Below are 21,735 nucleotides of genomic sequence, written 5' to 3'. Positions count from 1 at the left end.
TCTCTCAACTGTCAGTGTTACAGACACTCAAATAAGAAACTTTAGAGTCATTTTAGATTCCGATCTCAATCTTAAAGCCCATTTTAACCCTTTGAAATCTGAGCAAATTGAGAAAAATGAAAAATGAGAAAAAGGTAATGAGAAATGAAAGGAGAAATGACCCAAAAATTAGCCAAAAAAGTAAAAAGTACAAGAAAATTACCTGAAAAATTGTAATAAATAAATAAATGATGGTGTAAATAAGAAACAACTATAAAAAAAATGACTTGGAAAAAGTGCTTAAAATTCTTAATATAGTTTTCCCTTGACTTTTTTCTTTTTCCCCGAGACATTTTCAAATAGCTTTTTAAAAATAATTTTCTAAATCTACTGTTTTCTTGCAATTTGTGAAACATTTCTTCCCAATTTGTTCAATGCCTTTATTCCCACATTTTTCAAATAAATCACATCAATATGCGTAGGGTTCAAAGGTAGAAATACTTGCAGTCAGTCATTTGCAAAGGTGAGAATATCAGTGTATCAGTGTCATCTATTGTCAGTTTTCTACGTCAAATTGAGGTATTTACAAAATGAAGGTTTTTTTAAATTTTGGTCAAAACCTAAAGTCAAGTAACAATGTCCAACGATGTTGGTAACCACCAGGGATGGCTGGTAGACCAGAACAGTAAAAAAAATAGTCGTTGCTCACATGCATGCTCTCAGCATCGTTATCGTAGCCGTGAGCTCCACCGGAGCAGAATGTGAGCGATCCTGGATATCTGCAAACACACACAACAGTTTTTTGATTAATTTGGCACAAAAGGAATGAGCCCAGTCTTTGTTGAATACTGAAGTGATGAGTTTGCAGCGCTGCACAGGGTAAATAAGCGTCAATGGTGGTGGAGTTCAAACAAACTGGTTCCGTTCAGTGCTCTGAAGACCCCCACAGAGACTGCGTCATTAACATCTTGAGAAAAACAAGAATACTTGACATGTTTAACGGTTGCTGTTCTCTTAATGCCTGCGGCATGGTTTTCAGGTCTAATTCAGGGGTATTCTGCACAGTTTTAAATGTCTGACTGTGGTTTTTTAGGCCTCCCAGACAGTTAACCACTATATGAAAAATCAGCTTTAACTCCTCTCACAGCCCACAGTCTTCATTGTGATGTGTTTTGTGACAGTCTGCTGTCATGAGGCACTGTAAACCTTTGCAACTGTTATACAACCCCAAACCCCCTCTGATTTTAATTTGTGGCGTTATTTGTGTGTGGCAGATACTTTCCATGAGGGAGAACTTTGTAAGCATTGGTGATTGCTCACAAAAAGTTCAGGCTGCAACAATGAAAAAGAAAGGCAGATACCTCTCAAACAACCACTTTGGGTCGACCAGGACGCTGATGTCTTCAATGCGACGGCTGTTGGCAAAGTGCAGGCGCTTCGGCAGGTTGGCCTTCAGGTACGGCTTGATCTTTTGGTCTGGCTCCTTACACTGAAATCACAACAAACACAATGTTTTCAGGAGAAACATATTTTTAAAATGATTAATTTCTTAGTTCAGTCAGATCCTCTTTCGTCAAAGAAAGCTTTATTTCCATTTGCAGTGTGATATTTAGCAGTGTGGCTCTGCAGTGGGACCTCTCTGCCCTTCCTCGTGTTTACATGTTTTAAAGAAATCAAGCCAATTTACTCAGGTTTCAAAGGGTCCAACAGGGCGCCCTGAAATCAAATTTGCAAGTGTCTATGTAGAAAGGATCATGTAATCTATCAGCATCATGACTCCCCTCCATCAACCAGCTGATCAGGTGATGGGCCCGCTTGAGATCAGCTGATGTAGCTGGGATGTGAGCTGAGCGTCACACCGTGGTCTGCCTGAACTCACGCTATGCTCAATATTTGGCAAGAAATGTGTAATTTTTTTTTTAGCATTTCAAGAAAAAAAACAAACACTATAGGCCTTTTAAATGTGGGCTTTTCTTGCATGAAGGTCATCACTGGATCACTGGAGACAATCTGTCAGATGGTGGAAAAGCTGTACACTGAACATGTAGGTGTTTGTGAGATCACTGAGCACTTACGGTCATGTTGGCAACAAGTCCGGCCGAGTCCACTGTGAAAAAGGAAAAAAACAGTCAACTTTTCTGTGGTAAGCCCAAACTTCTGCCAGTGACTAATGGTTATTCAATTAAATGTTGCACCAAACCAGGCAATTATTGTTAACCAACTTTAACCATGTTGCTTCACATGTAGGATTTATAGTAATCAGTTGTTCTTCAAGAAGTATTTCACTGTTGGAAAGATGGTCTCTTAATAAAACTAGAACACCACTGCAGCAGAGAGACATACGTAAATATTTCTGAAAATGGTGCTACATGACCAAAGAAAACAGAGAAAAGGACATGCACTGCACTGCACCAGACCAGTACACGTTCCTGCTGCTGGGTAATGCAATGCAACCTTGTACATGTGAAACTAAGGTGGTCGGCCGGCAAAAAATAATCCCTTACTACAATTAACCCTTTAAAACTTGAGCAAATTTGTTTGATTTCTTGTGAGGAAGGCAATGAGCAACTAAAGTCAAAATAAACCAAAAATTAGCAAGAAATCAGTAAATGACCTGAATAATAAAAAAAACAAAAAAAAAGAACAAAAAGGAAAGTACAAAAAACAAAATGAAGAAATTACCTGGAAAAGGTGCTTAGAAGATTATACAATTATACAATAATTTTAAAAATGTAATTATGATATTGATATAGATTTTCACTGGCTTTTTTTCCTCATTTTTCCCAAACATTTTACCAAATTTTTTAAATCTAATTCCTTGCACATTTGTAGGTATTGTATTTGTACTTGTATTTTAAGACATTTTTAGGATGGGCAAATGCACATGCTCTCAGTATCAAAGAGGACATGTCTCCTGCAGTCCCCACTGGTTAGGCTCAAGGACGTGTTTGGTGGCTCCATTGATAAGCTTTTATTTTGTGTCACAAAGACTCCTGGATTGTAGATATTTAATGTTATCTCAGATCTTCACGTTCGACTGGTTTCATTTGTGATGGGTGCAGCTCCGTGGCGCCTGCTGATATGCTGGCTGAGCATCAGGATCATAAACTCAAGAACACACATGTTTGGCTGTGATATCATTTGTCACAGCTTACCAAACATACCTGAACTTTGTGTTAATGCATGGATGAAAAATGTAAGCAGGAAACAGTGTGAGACATTAATTATCACCAGTACAACAGGTGTTGATGATGATAAGAAAGGCTTTCTGCTTTCTGCTTGCTGTGGGAGGAACACATGAATCTCAATGTGTTGCTGAGATGTTAGGCCAGTTCAGGTCATGGACATTACTCAGTCAGCAGAATGAAGGGCAACCAAGTCACGAGAAAATAATGTTGGAATTGTGCATTTCTACACACCCTGGTTGTGTTACACTTCATCCACATCATACTGATGTTTCTAAAAGCAAGCAGTATATGAGCCATGGTATGGTGGATGCCGTGACACCTAGGAGAGACAGCTGCCAAGCCTGCCCAAAAATTTCTTTGCGACCTGTTGCTGTTTTTCCAGCAGTGATAAACAAAGAGCAAAACAAAAAGCAACTGATTTTTTACAGAGACACTGCTTCTTTTCCAGTCTGTTCTTATTCCACAGTCGTAAAATACCGCAACTATTGCAGTGATTTTGTAGTAAGATCTCCACTGCAAAAGCCACCTTTTACCTCCATGTGATACACTGCTGGACAGCCTCAGGTGAAAACGTGGCCAGACACAACAGTTTGTGATGCTATTAGACGGCGCCAATCTTTTATCTTTTATTCTCACCAATGTAAAACAGGATCCCAAAACAAAAGTGTTTATGTAGATCAAATATTCATGGTGCTCAGAGGATGAATCCTGATGACTTTCATTACGAAGTCATCAAATGCTGCCACTTTTTTAAATGCTTTTGGCAAATGATTCCGAAGCCGAAAGCCACCATTCATGTCTGCATGATACGCCACTGGATGACATCTGCAGAGAGCGTGGCCGGAGAGAAGTGGTCGCTGTGTTATAATGCACTATAATGCATAACAGGTGTTGGGTTGAAATGCTGCCAGTAACAACATAATATAAAGAGTACAAAGATCCCTATAGGGCAGGCGGGAGGGACAGTGAAGGGGTCAAACAAACCCGGGACTGTCATGTGGGAGTCCGGTGTTTGCTTCCTGCCTGAATGTGATGTTTTTTTCTACACCTTACCATGTGCCTCTTTTGTCTAATACTAATTATCCATGCATGCATTTGTTGACATCACGGTGGCGGCATCCTAGAATGTCAACGGCCGATGCAGAAGAATACCTAGAGTGTAATATGTAGACACAGAAGTCCACTGCAAAGCAGCAATATATGATGAGTTGGGATGAGATTGTGTTGGCTTGTTCAGCCGGGACTGGTATACTCAGGTATTTATAGCCAAAACATGATCTTTTCCTGCCCATAACCAAGTTATTGTTGTGCCTAAAACTAACAAAATGTTAACCACAGCATTGTTAAAATGTGAAGTTTCAACAAATCCGCTACATAAAAACATTCAAATATAATCCGTGGTTTGCAGAAACGTATAAAACTATTTTTTTTCCTGCTGATTGGGTTGTTGGAGCAGTTTACTCACACACTGTGTCTTTGTCTTTGGCTCGGATGCGTCCGAATGTTCCCTCAGTGACCCAGTAGCTCCTGACGTCCCCAACCAGCTCCTGCAGCACCGCCTTCCTGTCGCAGCTCGTATCCTCCATACCTGCAACAGTGATCAGCTGTTATATTATGCCCCATAACACAAGACGGGTTTCCAATACAGATTAACACAAAAGTAATATTTTCAATATGTTGATAAAACACAATTGCAAGATGACTGTTATTTTTTTTTTTTACTTTTCTTTTTTTTTTTTGTTGCTTATTTTCTTGTAACTGTTTCTGATTTCTTGAAAGAAATCAGGCCAAATTTCCTACAGGTTCTAAAGGGTTAATAACATATTGTTTGGCACCGTGATCTGCCACAATGATGATGTTGAGACAGCGGTGGAGGCCGATCTGCTTCAGGCCGTTCATCAGCTGACCGATGACCTTATCCACACCCTGGATCGCTTCAATAAGCTGCAGGAAACAGATAACAAACACACAAACACACACACACACACACACACACACATTCAGAAGCAGGTTCATTTATTCTCCACAGAAAGCTCTCATTCATCTCTTATTTTTGATGTATTTTTATATAAAACGGGCACGGCCAGCGAGTAAATAAGACAAAGCTAAGGCTTCCCCAGTCTCTACTATGGTAATTCTGAATGCCCTCGAACAATTTCATTTTGTTTTAGAAACCAATCGAGGAGGAAAAAAAGATGTAGACAGACGGACGGACAGTTTTCTTTATAGTAGGATGATGCAATGCAATAATTACTCACAAAGTTTCTTGAAACATTTTTTCTCTGTCTTATTGACCTGCTGCTCACTGAGACCACACACATTAAACCGACTGTAAAACACACATGTTGGCAAATCTCCAAAGGGAAACAGTCCAATTGTATCTATTGTCTGCATTTTATGTACTTCTGCTGGCTGCACAAAAATTATCTCCTTGGGGGACAATAAAGATTTCTTGACCTTGACCTTGACCTCCCAGTGGACATAAAGTAAGAAAAAAACATGCAAAGTGTAGAATTTGCTGCAAAACTTGCACACAAAGAAGACAATGAGAAACTTAACAAAAGATGGAAAAAAGATATTATTTAATGAGTATTTGCAAGAAAAAATTTGCAAGAACATTACCTGAAAATAAGCACCAAAACTATAAAATGGCCTTTTTTTATGAGATAATATCTAATTCCAGATAAACTAGGTGGATCCTGCAGAGCTGCACGTTTTCATTTAATTCCTTGAAGGGGATACTTTTTCATTGAAAGCTCCTGGAAAAGCTGTATCCTCGTGATGAGACATGAGTCAGAGGACGAGGGACACTGAATCCTGCCAGAGTAGAGACTGATAGATGATACAGATGCAGATGATTTAAAGCTGGAAGTCGAAGGGTTTTCTCTTTTCTTCGCATGTTAATAAGAAAACCAGTGTGATGCTATAATTTTCCCCTAACCTTAGCCTCAAGGTAATAAAGTTATTTTAGAAGCTCTTTATGTTTCAAATTGCAGTTTTCATTTGATGATGCCTGGAAACTAAAGGTGAAACGAAAGCAAAAGAGGTGTTCTTGCCAAACACAAAATACAGATTTAATCCACCTTTTAGAAACGTATCACCTCAACCTGAATCACCTGTCTGTGACTGCACCTGACAGGTGTGTGTGTGTGTGGGCACGCGAAATATGTCTGAACACTTAAGTTTTGATTTGAGCTTGTGAATTCCCTTTTGCCCTCCCCTTTTTAGCACTTTTTTTCCACTTCAAAGACGCCACACTTTACATCCATGACTGTGAAAACACAGACGCTTCACACAGAAGATCTCTACAGTCAGCACAGTTTACAGATGAGTTATGATGGTTTTACAGAACATTATGATGTCGCAGTGAAGGCATTTCTGAAGCATATATATATATATATATATATATATATATATATACACACACAATAACAATAAAAATAATTAAAAGAATTTTTAAAAAGTGGCAATCAATGTTTCACACCTTTATATTATTGATTATCTGTAGAGAATAGGCCTAAAAAATATTAGTAATCTGTAAATGATTATTGCTGATTTTATAGCCCTACCTGGGAAATGTGTCCTCCAGGACACAGAAACCATTTTATCATTACAGCTCAAAAAGAGTCTGACTGTGCTGATGTGTTTTTAATTGTTTAATTGGAGATCTGATTAAATCTTTATAGAGATGTTTTATCTGTGGTCATTAAAAAGGACTTCAGACTTCTTTAATTGTGCTCATCTGTGAGCCATTTGTGATTATGGGAGGTAATGGACAACATTAACCAGGCTAATGTGTCTGTTTGACATTAAATGAGGTGAAGATGTGATTAAAGATTTACCTACTGGATATAAAGAACTAATGAAACGATTTTTTCCTAATATTTTGAGTAATTTCTTCTTTCATCATTGCCTTCCTCACAAGTTTTCAAAAGAAATTAAGTCAATTTTCCCAGGTTTTAAACGGTTAACCCTTTGATACCTGAGCAAATTGGCTTAATTTGTTTCAAATACAATAGAAGAAGGCAAGGAATTGCCTAAAAATAGCAAGAAATTAGTAAAAAAAAAAAAAAGGACAATAGAATTACCTGAAAAATAAGCACACACAAAAAGTTAATAAAAACTACACTCTAGAAAAAAAAAAGAAAAATCTAGAAATACATCTATATATATATATATATATATCATTATATATATATATCACTGTCTCCTTTTACAGTTTTTCTTTTTGCAGTTTGGGTTTTGAGGTTTCCCCCATTTTTGAAAGAAATCAAACCAAGTTTCTCATATTTCAGAGCTTTAAATGCTTGTGAAATGTGTCTGAATGCAGCACAAGAAAACTGATGTCAGTGTAGGTGTTGAAGGGTTAAAAATGAGCTCAGTTTAGTCAGGTGAACTCACCCCTCCGCTGACCGGACCGTAGTTGTGTCCGGATTTATCCGGTTCCTCCAGATACAACGTGTAGAAATCTGGTCTGAAATAAAACATAAACTTTATTGAAAATTCAATTTGTTTGTTGAGTGAAAATATTCAGACTGCTGAAATTACTTCTTTTATTGATTTAGATACATAAACAACAAACCTTTCATCGTCTGGCAGCTGGAGCCACTTCAGCACGGTGAAAACTCTCTCCTCAAACGGCACTTTACTAAAAAAAAAAATTACAAAAGAAAGAAAGGGATGGGAGATGAGACCATTTCTCACAAATTTGCTCAGTGCTTTGTTTTCCATGTTTTTTAAAGAAATCAAACCAGTGTGCTCAGGGTTCAAAGGTTTAAAAACTTGTGAAATGCATCTGAAAGCATCATAAGAAAAGAGATGTTGCACAGAACAGTCTCAACTAATTTGACTCCCTGGTAAAATTTTGCAATATTTATTTCTGGTTAACTGACAATAATAAATTATTATATCAGTATGTTTTGATCCCTGCAGTGCCTCACAGTCGGTGCCAGCTTTAAGAGATTTCTCACTAACAGACTAATTACTTCAGCTGGACTGAATTATTTTAACTGTCCTGATAATAAGCCTTGCAGGGTCTGGTGTTTCACTGGCTCATGGATTTGTCTCAAAAGTGCAGCCTGTCAGCTGAGAATGTCGCCACATTTAAGACAGACTCTGGAAATTAATGCACCAAGGAACAGAAAAACTGATTTTTTGTCTCTTTGTGGAATTTGTGCAGCTTTGTTTAATTTTTAAGAAGCCATACATATACTTTACTTTAACTTACTATTTAAACATGACCAAAAATTTGTAATTCATAAAAACTCATTAGAAAATTACCCGAAAATAAGACAAAAGAAAAGGTTAAAAAAAGGAACCAAAAAAGTGCTGAAAAATAAAGAAAATATGTATATATGTACATGCATATATACATATGCATATATAAGAGTGTGTGTGGGTATTTTCTTTTCTGTAACATGATTAAAAATATATGTTTAATACAAAATTATTTTAATTTTCCATTTTTAAAAAGAATAATAATAATCTACTTTGCATGTAGTATATTGAAAATAATTCACTAATTCAATTTGTTATTATTATTATTTTTATGATTAGTATTTATTTATTTATGTTTTGTTCCTTTTATTTATTTTTGCAATTTTTGGGTCATTTCCTACCAACTTGCTCAATGCCTTTTCCTCCATGTTTTCAAAAGAAACCAAACCGTTGAAGTGTTAAACAGCCTTTCAAAGGCGTCTGAACACAGCGCAAGAAAGCTGATGTCCATGTCGGTGTCAAAGGGTTAAAATATATATCATCTGGTTCCAGTTCCTGTGACTTTTATACTGGTCAAAAGAAAAGAAAAATCAAGTCTTTCCTCAGTGCTCATTATAAGTGAATATCACAGGGGAGGATGTCAGTGATGGGTTGCAAATGGCTGTTTTCTGGAAAAAAAGAAGCTGATAAACATGTCTTATTATAGTGATAACGCCACAGAGCGTGGACAGTAATGCGCTTAATTTAGGGTCTGAGCTGATAAAAGTTAAGGCCATCTGCACTCCCAACGAAACCAACGTCCAGCAACCCACACAGAGATAAAAATACCCCGACTGAGTTTCATGATCACCACAGTACACTGATTTATCAGCTGACATGTAATCACTTATTATTGCATTGATATGACTTCATGTCATATGATTGCACTTTTATTGATGCTGCCTCAGAGATTTCAACATGTCACTTGGATCAAAGACAAAACACATTTATGATTTAAATGTTATGTGCTTGAAATGTATCAACTGTATATTTCGTGAGTTAAATTATAGCTTTTGTGCTTTTGTGTATTTAGACACAGCAAAGCTTCATTAAATGAGTTCTTCTATATTTTTGTCGTTGCTGCTGATGTGGACGCGGAGGCTGACAACTATTGCAACATCTGCCACATTTACTGCATGTGGAAAGAAACGCCGTGTCACAATACGATAGTTTCCACAATGACCGGAAGGATTTACAGCAGAGATACTTCTGCAAAATAGGATTTTAGGATGTTTTTAGGACTTCAGGATGCTTCTTTGATTTTAGGAGGTTTCTAGGATATTTGGGCATTTCTAAGATTTTATATTTTTAGGTTTTATGACATTTCTCGACTTTCACGATATTTCTCGAATTTCAGGATGTTTTAAGGATTTTAAGACATTTCTAGGATTTTGGACATTTATACAATTTCAAAATTTTTCTCCAATTTTAGGATGTTTTTAGATTTTTAGGACCTTTCTAAGATTTTCACTAGTTTTCAGGATATCAGGACATTTCAGGGATTTTTGGACATGGATTTCAGGACATTTCTCTGATTTTAGGACGTTTCTAGGATTTTAGGGAATTTCTCATATTCCAGGATGTTCCTAAGATTTAAGGACATTTCTCTGGTTTCAGGATATATCTAGAATTTTGGGATGTTTCAAGGATTTAAAGACATTTCTAAAATTTTGGAAGTTTATGAGATTTAATATTTCTGCAATAAAAAAAAAAAAAAGCTGAGAGTTTTGGACATTTCTTTAATTTTAGGATGCTTCTGGGATTTTAGAATGTTACTTGGATTTTAAAACATTTGCTGGATATCAGGGCATTTCAGAAATTTTAAGACATTTTAAGAATTTTAGGACATTTAAAGAATTTTAAGACATTTATGGTTTGAGGATGTTTCTATGATTTTAAGGGATTTCTAAGGTTTCAGGAGAAGGAATTCAGAATGATTCTTGGATTTTAGGACATATCTAGTTTTCTATGTTTAAAACTGTCATGCTTTAGCTGTATCACCTTGACATTACACTGCCTGTTTTTTGGTGCTTAGCTGAATCAGTAAATCTGAGCTCCCTGTAATCACCTAGCAGGATGTGATGCTTGCTTTTAAAAAGCCAGAAGTGTCAGTCTCACCCATTGTACGGTTTGTGGATGTCGGGAAAGCTCCCGTTGATTTTGACGTCTGATCCTGGCCAGAAGAAAGTCCCAGACTTCAGCCCGTGATGCTTCGCTGTGTGCCAGATCTGCACAGACAAACAGGACGGATCAACTCAAATACACTCAACTAAATCTGACATCTGACATCTAATATAATAGTTTGACTTGTACATTCATAACACATTCATACTAAGTTACATCGTTGTTCCTGACTGCCTCATGAAATCAAATTGAGTTACTCTCAGTCGTTTTTCCTCAGAAATCTACTAAATTTACTGCTGTGCAACGCTCTGCATCATTAACAGGTTGGTAGCATTGCACTAAGTTCTTTGTTGCTCAGATGCAGTTACATAATTCATCATACAGAATATCTTTTAACAAAACTAAACATCTGCAAATTCATCATCCGACATGTATCTGAAGAGCAGAGTGACACAATATAACGCAGCAGTCCCATACATGTTTCTGGGACTTAGGACATTTGTAGGATTTTAGGACATTTCTCAGATTTTAATGACATTTTGAGGATTTAAGGATGTTTCTGACATTTTAGGACATTTCTAGAATGTCATGACATTATAAGGATATTGAGACATTTTTAGGATTTTAGGACATTTCTGGGTTATTAGAATATTTCTATAGGATTAAGGGACATTTCTAGGATCTTAGGATGCTTCTCAGATTTTAGGACATTTCAAGGATTTTGGGATGTTTCTTGGATTTTAGGAAGCTTTTTTTTTTCGCATTTTAGAATGCTTCTAGGATTTCATTACATTTCAAGGATTTTTGGATCTTTCTAGGCTCCTATAAAATTTCTAGGATTTTGGCACATGTCTCTGATTTTAGGACATTTCTAGGATGTAGGACATTTCTAGGATTTTTAGAATATTTTTAGGGTTTTAGGACATTTCTAGGATTTTAGGACATTTGTACACATTATCAATGATACAGAATGTCTTTTAACAAAACCAAACATCGGTGAGTTCATCATCCAGCGTGTATGTGAAGTTCATGTTATCTCAATGAGGTAGACATGAAAACACTCACAGGCTGTCCCAGGTACCAGGCGGGGTTGTCTTTCTCTGGACTGGACAGACTGAAACTGGCATCAAACACTGGGTCGTACATCGTGTTGTCGATCAGACCGTTGGACTCTGGATAGAGTCCCTGAAGAGGAGAGGAGAGTTTTTCACAGTTATTTGGATGTTCACCAGTTTCTCTGTGTAAAAGTGTAAGTATGAGATGAGTCATCGCTGATCTGTGATCGCTTGGAGTCACAATAATAATCCTGAGTCATGAGTTATGAATTTATGAATTCCTGGAAGACAGCTATGACACACAGTTTTAGTTTGATTTTCAGTGACATGTGCGTGCCTATGCCTCATCAAACATGCTTTATGTAAATAAGAAAATACTCCAAAAAAAATCAGACTTTTCTTTTTTTAAGCCTGGAGCCTGTTGTAAGAAAAACTCTGCATAATACATTTTGCTCATCACCCAGTGGGGTTTTATCTTTTTCCATTATATCTCGTAGACTATATTAAATGGGGCTGTAAGAGATACTCATCCATAGTCAGAGTGTCACATTAGGTTGATTTGGGTCACCATGCTCAGCCCATTTTATTGAGAGTAAGTCAGAGGTTAAAACGTTTCTTAAAGCATCTGGAAACCAATATCACCAAATACTTCCTTACTACAGAATTTAGGGTCTTATATGCATGATAAAAATATTCAATTCAGTTCAATGATTGACCATTACCCTCAATCCCAATGTAAAATATCTTTATTTTAATTTTTTCACAGTTTCCTGAAGCTAAGCTGATTTGGGCGCGATTATCACCAATCCATATCACGTAATATGGATAAAGCTAGAGCTTTGCATATAAACCATAACGTTATAAATTGCAGAATAACTTTTCCTCGATTGAAATATGAGACGTAGTCGATAGAATTTCAATAGAGCACATTCCAGCCATGTTTTGACAGAAAACACAAATCGCCAATGATAGTAACAATAGCGCCGTGGCGAACCAAATGCAGTGAACGACTTTGACTGTAGAACAGCTGAGTGTTTGACAGCCACAGCAATGAAACAGCCACATTTGCAGAGATGGAAAGTGACTTCTTTAGACTTCTACAAAATACTTGTTACTACTACTACTACTACTACTTGTTAGTTTCAGCTTTAATCAGACTTTGGATGAATTATTTGGAAACACAAATAATGTGCTTAAATGTGCTTAAATTTACCTGAAGTTTGTTTAAGATGGAGCTTTTCATTTTTCTAATAGTTGGGAACATTTATTTTCACTCAGATTTTTGTAGATACTTAAAGAGACGCTCAACTTTGATATAATGCTTTCTTACTATATCAAGACATGTCTCCAGAGGCTTTAAGAACTATAACTTGTGTGACTGCATGCATGTGTTTTTGGCTCCACGTGTATCAGTGTGAATCTTTACCGTAACAATGGTGTAGTGATTTGGGAATGTCTTGCTGGGAAACGCTGCCTGCATGTACGGAGCCGAGGTTCCACATGTCTCTGACGTAAAGAACAGAAGATAAAATACATGGGCATAAAACACATGGGCTGAAATGTAGGCGGTGCTGTGCTGAAAATGAGATCCATTTAATCTGTTGAAAGGGCATGTGCGCCATTGGTGGCATTTTGGGCCAGATAAATTTATCACATTGGGCAAGACTGATCTCTGACCCACACTTTCTCTCTCTCTCTCTCTCTCTCTCTCTCTCTCACACACACACACACACACACACACACACACACACAGTGAAAAGTCTGATCAGAGGAATATGATGTGCTGGATGAGTCACAAGCGATATATCTAGAAAACAAACCGACACACAAACAAGCAGCCGTGAATAATGCGAAGACTCCGGTCGTTACCTGTTTGGTTGCTGACTCGTACATTTTCTTCAGAAATTGTTAAGTGTGCAGCCGCTGGACTTGTTTCATCTTGAAGAGGTTTTGATTATAATTAAAGAGAATTTATTTGCTGAGGAGTGATTCAGGGACTTCATTGGAAGTGAAACAACTTCAGGCCAAAAACAAACCCTTCTGACCGATGAGTTAAAAAAAAAACTTAGGGTCAACGCTTTAAACTCTGCAAGACAAACAGTCCCACAGTGCCTCCAGTGACATTTTTATCCCTAAAAAATGTACAACTTCAGCTAAAATGTTATGTAAGTCAATAAACCATAGTGATTGATAAAAGCTTTAAAATTGTGCCATTACAAAAAAAATATTGAAATCTAACGTTTTACTATCAGATTTTCCAGTAGAATTGTGAAGTAAATCTGCAGAATACTACCTTTGCCCCACACCTAATTTACGGTATGACATGATGACGGGGAAGACGGGAACCTTAGCTTTCTGATGCAAAAATAATTCATGTTCTAGCTGTTATGGTTCTTATTTTAGATTGATTTACACAGAAACATTAAAGCAACTACCCCTGGGGGATGCCCATTTTTAAAGGGTTAAACCACTAAGGCCACGTTTATATGAGAAAGGCCCAACTAAAAATGGAAAAATATTTCTTTACGTTTTAAAAAAAACCTGCATTGATATGATAAAAGTATGAGATAAGTAACAAGGTTTTTGACCAGCAAATGTTGAGATCCATGTGTTGTCCATCTCTGACTCAAAAAGAGAATTTTGACAATGACTCATTTGAGAGACCTAAATCACGTGATGACCGGGCAGTTTTGGATGCAGTTTTTAATGCGCCCAAAGGGGCACATTTCGAAACAGTTTCTGCTCCGAGCTGAACAGGCCAAATATTCACTGTGATGCAAAACCTGTCAAGTCTTATCTCATAAATTAATTTTTACATTGTGCTGCAATGTCCTGAAACCAAAGGCTGCAGATGAGTAATTCTAGAAAGCAAAAGGGCACGTCCTTTGGAAATGTTCAGATGTGGTTAAGAATTTGTAACTGCACTGTAATATCCAACAAGTTGTTCGTATTGCCTTGATTACCTTGAAAAAGGAAAGTAAATATAACTGAAACATTTTAATATATGTTTACTTTATCTATCTAAGTGTTAAGTTTACTTGAGATTCAGCCAGAATTATTAAATTTTGTCAAGTTTTTGCAACTTAAAAGTGACAAGTGAAATTACCTTGTTCTTTATAAGTGTTCGCAGCTTCAGTAACCGAGTCAGTCTGACTCAATTTGATCATGACAAAGAGGATTTTGCAGATGATGAAGTTAGTTGAGCTGCGAGTTCTGTTTTGTTAACATGTTTAAGAAAATACAAATATGACTGATTAGTTTGCAAGCAGCAGAATATATATATATAAATATGTGTGTGTGTGTGTGTGTGTGTGTGTATGTATATATATATATATATATATATATATATATATATATATTTATATACAGCACGATAAATTTGATTTACTGAAGTTGCTTAGAACTTAGAAAGACTGGCTTAATTAAACTTGTCATTTTTAGATTGCAAAAACTTCACAAAATTAAGTAAATATCACACAATTTTTAAGTACATGTAATAATTATATATAAAGTAATCGTAAATAAAGGTTAATAGTTAGATTTTAAGTTAACCCTTTGAGACCTGACTAAATTAGACTAATTCCTCTTAAATACATAGGAATAAGATAATGAAGAACTTAACAATAAATGGCCCAAAAAATGTGCAAGAAATTCATAAAAAGTCATAAGAAAGTTACCTGAAAATAACAAAACAAAAATAACCCCCAAAAAACATACATAAAAGAAAAACAAAAAGGAAGTGTAAAAAAAAAGAAGATTTTTTTCTTTTTTTTAGGTCACATGATTTTAAATAGAAATGCAAATTAACCTTTTGAAACCCGGATCAACTTTGTTTTTCACTTGATCTGCTTCTGCTTTCAAATTTTAAACCTTTAAACCCTGACCAAAAAGGTGTGATTTATTTAAAGAATAAAAATAAATTACTAAATTAAATTAAAATTAAATTATTAAAATATTACACAAATTGCAAGTAATTGGTAGATTTAGAAAATAATTCTAAAAAGGCTAGGAAAGAAAAAGGGGACATTTTATTTTAATTATTTTACATTTTTAATCACTTATTCCAGGTAATTTCCTTGTTTTGTTTTTTAAATTATTTTTATTTTATTCTGTCTTTCTTTCTTTTTTTTTTTTTTTTACTAATTTTCAGGTAACTTTCTTTTATTTTTTATTAACTTCTTTCTGATTTTTGGGCCTTTCATCTTTCATTGTTCATTGGCTTAATCAGGTTTCAAAGAGTTAATTGGTTTCCTACATTTTTAAATCAACTTGCAAGATTTTAAAGTGTGAAAAACCTTCAGCTCTATACTGTGAAAAGGCTCAGACATATATATATGTATGGTGACCTTTAGGACATGAACATTCAGAGTGGAATAGAGCATAATTTGATCAACACTAACTGAGTTTGTCCAGGACGGGGATGAGTGCGCTCCACGTCTGCAGGTACTCGGCCCGCAGTCCATCCAAAGAGACGAGGAGCAGAGGCTGCTGCTTGAAGCTGCGATGGAGAAAACAATTCAATCAGCCAAAGAAAAGGAGATTACAGATATAATCATACAGTGATGAGATACAGCTGCTGTCAATGCATAAAAACTAAATGTTGATTGAAATGATTACTGATTATTATATTATTGACTTTCTCCACCACAAACAAGGGATAATGTAAGAAAAACAGAAGTCCCTCATCCAATTTTCCTCATTTTACACATCTATAAGGGTTAAAAATGCAACACATGTGTAACTTTTATGTGTAACTTTTTTTATTATGATGCCAGGAGACATTTTCTGTCATTTTCTATAGCAATACATCTGCTGCTTCCCCAAACAATTGAAAGTTTATATGAGTCATTTTCAAAAGCTCACACAAATGTTTTATGAGGTCCATGTGCGGCTATTTCGTGGAACAAGAGCATTTGTTCTAAAACTTACATACTTGATGCTCGACTGATTATAATTTACTACAACTGTTGTTGAAATCGGAAATAAACATTGAAAAAAAAGGGGACTGAGATTTTGTAACTTCCGCCCTCTCTTCCCTGGACATGAAACATTTACTTTTCTTTACTGAATCTGTCCGATTGGCATTCTGGAGTTGTTTATCACACTCACATTTCATTTTGCTCTCCTATTTCATTTGTCATGTTCAAAGTAAAGATCTAACTACAATGTAACACCTGGAAAGAGCAGATTCTTAGCTTCATAATGATGTCAGTATTCATTTTGTTATCCAAATATTTAGCAAACTACGTCATATTACACAATGACTGTCCTTGAGCCAGATTTGAGGGAAAAATGCCTTCAGAGTTAGTAACACGCTGGCTGCTAAGATACAAAATAGCTTGATTTTTGTGCAAATCTGTAATGGAAACCCACCAAATTGGATGCATAATTAAGCAAAAGAGACACATGATAAGGTGTAAAAAAGATCACATTCAGATGGAAGGAAAAACACTGGATTGTCTTTATATCACATTGTTACAGGGAGCTTTTCAATGCTGACCAGCTGTGTGTAATGAAAAGTGACTTTTGGCATCGGGACCTTCTGCCAAAGGCACTGCAAACATGACGGTATTTAACGACTTGAGAATGAGAACGTGCTGTAATCTTCCACACTGATTACACATTCTTACCCTGATGGACATGTAGGGGTTAACAGGTCTTCACACTCTTCCTCCACCCATTGTTTCTCTCCTATAAAAATGAAGTTGGTTAATAACAGTCACAGTTCATGTCAGGATCTGACCATTAAATCAAACTAACACCTGTTGGTACCTGTTGGTCCTAAAAAAATGTCACTAAATCCTAGAAAAGTCCTTAAAATGTCCAAAAATCTAAGAAACATCTTAAAATCTGAGAAAAGTCCTTCAATCCTAGAAACATGCAAAAAGCTTACAAACGTCCTAAAATTGAAGAAATGTCCTCCAGCCCTAAAAAGTGCTGAAATTCTTACAATTATCCTAAATCCTAGAAATGTACTAAAATCCTAAGAATGTCCCAAAGTCCTAGAAATGTCCTAAGGGCTTACAAACATCCAAAAGCCTAAGAAACATCATAAAATCCTAGAAATGTCGAACAATCCAAGAAACGTCCTTAAATACTAGAAATGTGCTAAAATCCTAAGATTGTCTGAAAATCTTAGAAATGTCCATAAGCCCTACAAGTGTCCAAAAAATAAGCTCTAAAATCAAAGCAAAGTCCTTAAATTCTAGAAACATGCAAAAAGCCAAAAAATGTCCAGAAATCCAAGAAATGCCCTGTAATCCTAGAAACATCTTAATATTCTGGAAATGTGCTAAAATCCTATATGGGGCCACCGCAACTGGCCCCTGGCCTCGAGTCATTTTGCAAAAGTGGCCCCCAAACAAAGTAAGTTGAGTTTCCCAGCTGTAAAATAAAACCTGCACTGAGCCCCCGTGCTGCTTTAGAAATCCTTTAAATTACAAAGGGTGGTTTATAATCACAAGAGCCACTTCTTCGCTAAAAGGCACAAGGTTTTACACAAAAATCAACAAGCCATAAATCATCAACACTGGAGTCTTTTTCTGTCTCCTCTACAGCTCAAGAGGCCATTTTCATCAGATATAAACCCTTTTAAACTAAATAAAAAGCCACAGATCTCCTGGATAATCTGCGAGTTGCATTTGGGGGTTTATATAACACCAGCAGTATTTATTTACAGTTTCTTTAGGGGCTGTTTATCTCTCCCAGCCTGGTCTTTATGTCTCTGCTCGTTCCAGTCCTCACCGTGGCATACATGTTTGTAGTTTGTGCAGCAGTCTCCAGCAGACAGGCAGTCGTCGGAGCAGTGACATCTGCTCTGCGTCAGCCTCTTCTCTCCACAGCGCAGCTTGGTGCACTCCCACTGCTCAGCTGAACACAACAGGTGGACTTAGTGAACTATTCAGCTCAAGTTTGAGTCATTTTTGGATTCACATTTTTCAGGAATTCACTGGACACAGAAACAAAATTAAAAGGTCAGAATTCAGCGTCTCACTGGGGACAGTGCAGATGTCGTGGTAGTCATAGCAACAGGTGTTGCTGGCATTACAGTTCACGTCACATCTGCAGCCGGGGACCTCGCCATCATAGGGCTCGTGGCACCGATTCCTGCAGGATGTGTGGGGGACGACTGCAGCAGGAAGACAGGAGAACTTCTTTTTAATATTATAACTGTGTCAAAATTACATAAACAGTTATTAAGTGACACTTCAGGAGATTTTTTAAAGAATGTTTTTTAAACGCACACGCACACACACACACACACACACACACACGCTCTACACACAAAATACATTTTTCAAATCAAGCTTTAAAAAAATGATACATTAATATTATTTTCTATTTTCATTTAGTTTTTTTCATCCTAATTATGACATCTTCATTGATTTTCAGAATTTTAACCCTTTAAATGCCAGGTTTTTGTCATGATGCCACTATGTTTTTAGATGATCCCACAAAAAACAAGTTATTTTAAATATACTACAGGCAATTTATTTATTTATTTATTTTTATTGTGACAGGTCACCTCGTGAAAAAAATAGCATATATTTGCCTTATATGCCAAATATGGTCAAAATGACCTCATCAGGTGTAAAATAGTCAAAATGACAAATTCAGAGTCAAAAGCCCAGAATGACACCCAGAAATAATACAAGTCCTGTTTTTCTGCTCTGATGGCTGTGGGATCAAAAATGTCAGTTTGAATGGGTTTCAATGGAGCATTTTTGGACCTGAACAGTCTGAATGTAACTATTTAGTTTCCACAGTGTATTTTAGACTTATTGTAGGAGCTGAGCTGCAAATTCACTGATTACACTCAAATACACAATCTGGACTACATTTATCACATATGCATGAACACACACACAATTATCAAACAAATGGAGAATGAAAAGCACGTACAATGTGCCAAACAGTACCTTTTGTTCCTCTTTGTTACTCCACAAAAACGTTCTATATAGAACATTTTAAAGGTTCTTCTAAATGCTATATTGTAGGCAACTGGAAGTGCCTCAGTCTCCCGAAGATGTTTCACCTGTGTGAGTGTGTGTGTGTGTGTGTGTGTGTGTGTGTGTGTGTCTGTGTGTGTGTGTGTGTGTGTGTGTGTGTGTGTGTGTGTGTGTGTGTGTGTGTGTGTGTGTGTGTGTGTGTGTGTGTGTGTGTGTGTGTGTGTGTGTGTGTGTGTGTGTGTGTGTGTGTGTGTGTGTGTGTGTGTGTGTGTGTGTGTGTGTGTGTGTGTGTCTGTATGTGTGTGTGTGTGTGTGTCTGTGTGTGTGTGTGTGTGTGTGTGTGTGTGTGTGTGTGTGTGTGTGTCTGTGTGTGTGTGTGTGTGTGTGTGTGTGTGTGTCTGTGTGTGTGTGTGTGTGTGTGTGTGTGTGTGTGTGTGTGTGTGTGTGTGTGTGTGTGTGTGTGTGTGTGTGTGTGTGTGTGTGTGTGTGTGTGTGTGTGTGTGTGTGTCTGTGTGTGTGTGTGCGTGTGTGTGTGTTGTCTTTGGCTCAGTGTGGAGGAGACACACCTGGTTCTCACACTCACTCTTGTGAGTGATGATGGAAAAACAAAAGATCTCGTACCTGTTCAAAAACAGATTTCATGAAACTCAACACTGGTTACATATTTATATAAATATTACAGCTTGAAATAACGATCTTTCTGAAACTTGCAGATATTTATTCTGTTACTCTTTTTTAATCAAAATGACAGCATCACTGTGATGATGCTATAACTTAGAATTGTTTTCAAAAACAGTTGTGAGTTAATGTCAGGTACACGAACAATTAGGACATAATCTTGAAATTTCTTTTTTTAAATGAAAAATGCAACTTTAATTTTGCAATTTTATAACTTCTTTCCAAAATGTCATGTCCCCCTGTGTTCTCGTGATGACCTGACAGATGCTGATGCTCAGGTTTTTGTTCCCACAGTCTGGTATTGTTGGTTTTGCAGTGTCACGGTGCTCAACGCTGACATGTTCTGGAACATCCTGGATTTAAATCTCACTCTTCAGGAACTTGTCACAAGACAAACATCATCATCATCATGTGTCACATTTTGTGTCACCCTCATGACATCACGGGATGCAACGCTGAGGTGTGAATCACCTGCTGAAAAAACTGGAAAATTCTGTGCAGCCAGCAGATGTGATGAAGCCTTATAGAAATATAAGATGACACAGCAGGTCCTGCCGCCTCTGACCTACTACTAAAAAATCTCATAATTTCAAGAAGTAAGAATTTTTAAGAACTGAGATCAATATTTGGATGAATTGACCATGGAGGATTTATGCGCTTTTTTTCCCTTAGAACTTACTTTCATTAAAAAAATGTAATTACTGTTAATAAATTACCTGTAAGTCAAATATGCTGAATTTACTTCAATTAAGTTGTTGTAATTACTGTTTTCATATATTTTAAATACGCGGACTTTACTTCGATAAAGTTTATAAAAAACTTTATTTAATAAAGTTAAAAATAAAAATAATTATATAAATGAATTCTGCTAATTTTAAATTTGCTGAGTATTAAATCTAAGTTTTTGTAATTACCACTATTTCATTTTAGGAATTTTAAATATGTTGAATTTACTTGAATTCAGCTCATGCCATTACTTTTAAAAAAAATCTATGAATTTGAAGTAGTATGTTAACTTTACTTTAATAAAGTATATGTCATTACCGTAATTTTACATATGTTGACTTAACTTCAATAAAGTTTAAATAATAACTGGTTATAATTCTACTAATTGTAAATATGTTGAATTACCTTAATAAAGTTTATACATATAAATAAATTCTATTAATATTAAATATGTTGACTTTATTCTTAAGAAAATTCTGCTTTTAGATATGCTGACTTTATTTTAATAAGATTTATGTGATTACATTACCAAATTATACTTGTGTAATATGTTAATTAAACTTCATTTTTATGTAATTAGGCTGACATTAATAAAATCTATGAATTTTATATTTGTTAAATTAACTTGAATAAAGTTCATATTATTGTCATTATTAATTCTGTGTATTTCAAATATCTGCTTTGATAAACTTTATACAATTCAAGTTAAATTCTATTTATTTTAGTATGCTGAATTTACTTTGATAAGGTTTATGTAATAACTGTAAAAAAAAGTGTATT

At 36.0% G+C, this 21,735-nt stretch overlaps 1 protein-coding gene and 1 long non-coding RNA gene across 2 annotated transcripts in view; one reads left to right on the top strand and one right to left on the bottom strand.

Moving 5' to 3' along the window:
* LOC148186731 (uncharacterized) overlaps positions 1–2,081 on the top strand; it is a 42,831-nt gene extending 40,750 nt beyond the window's left edge. Inside the window, exon 3 of the long non-coding RNA XR_015779573.1 lies at positions 1,254–2,081. This is a non-coding gene — a long non-coding RNA (uncharacterized LOC148186731). The remainder of the gene's footprint in view (positions 1–1,253) is intronic.
* Positions 1–21,735, bottom strand: part of LOC121958217 (venom phosphodiesterase CdcPDE) — a 51,243-nt gene that overhangs the window by 21,496 nt on the left and 8,012 nt on the right. Inside the window, exons 4-17 of the mRNA XM_042507086.2 lie at positions 18,597–18,731; positions 18,347–18,472; positions 17,233–17,293; positions 16,003–16,100; positions 13,029–13,108; positions 11,613–11,732; positions 10,542–10,651; positions 7,750–7,815; positions 7,569–7,641; positions 5,003–5,111; positions 4,633–4,755; positions 2,055–2,086; positions 1,341–1,468; positions 689–758 (exon numbers count right to left, since the gene is read on the bottom strand). Coding sequence (XP_042363020.1) covers positions 689–758; positions 1,341–1,468; positions 2,055–2,086; positions 4,633–4,755; positions 5,003–5,111; positions 7,569–7,641; positions 7,750–7,815; positions 10,542–10,651; positions 11,613–11,732; positions 13,029–13,108; positions 16,003–16,100; positions 17,233–17,293; positions 18,347–18,472; positions 18,597–18,731 — 1,331 coding nt within the window. The remainder of the gene's footprint in view (positions 1–688; positions 759–1,340; positions 1,469–2,054; positions 2,087–4,632; positions 4,756–5,002; positions 5,112–7,568; positions 7,642–7,749; positions 7,816–10,541; positions 10,652–11,612; positions 11,733–13,028; positions 13,109–16,002; positions 16,101–17,232; positions 17,294–18,346; positions 18,473–18,596; positions 18,732–21,735) is intronic.

Source organism: Plectropomus leopardus, chromosome 17 (assembly GCF_026936395.1).
Source record: "Plectropomus leopardus strain MGB_pleo_1.0 chromosome 17, ASM2693639v1, whole genome shotgun sequence".
NCBI classification, from domain to species: Eukaryota; Metazoa; Chordata; class Actinopteri; order Perciformes; family Serranidae; genus Plectropomus; species Plectropomus leopardus.
The sequence above is the reverse complement of the archived record's forward strand: the minus strand, read 5'-3'. Positions and strand labels throughout refer to the sequence as shown.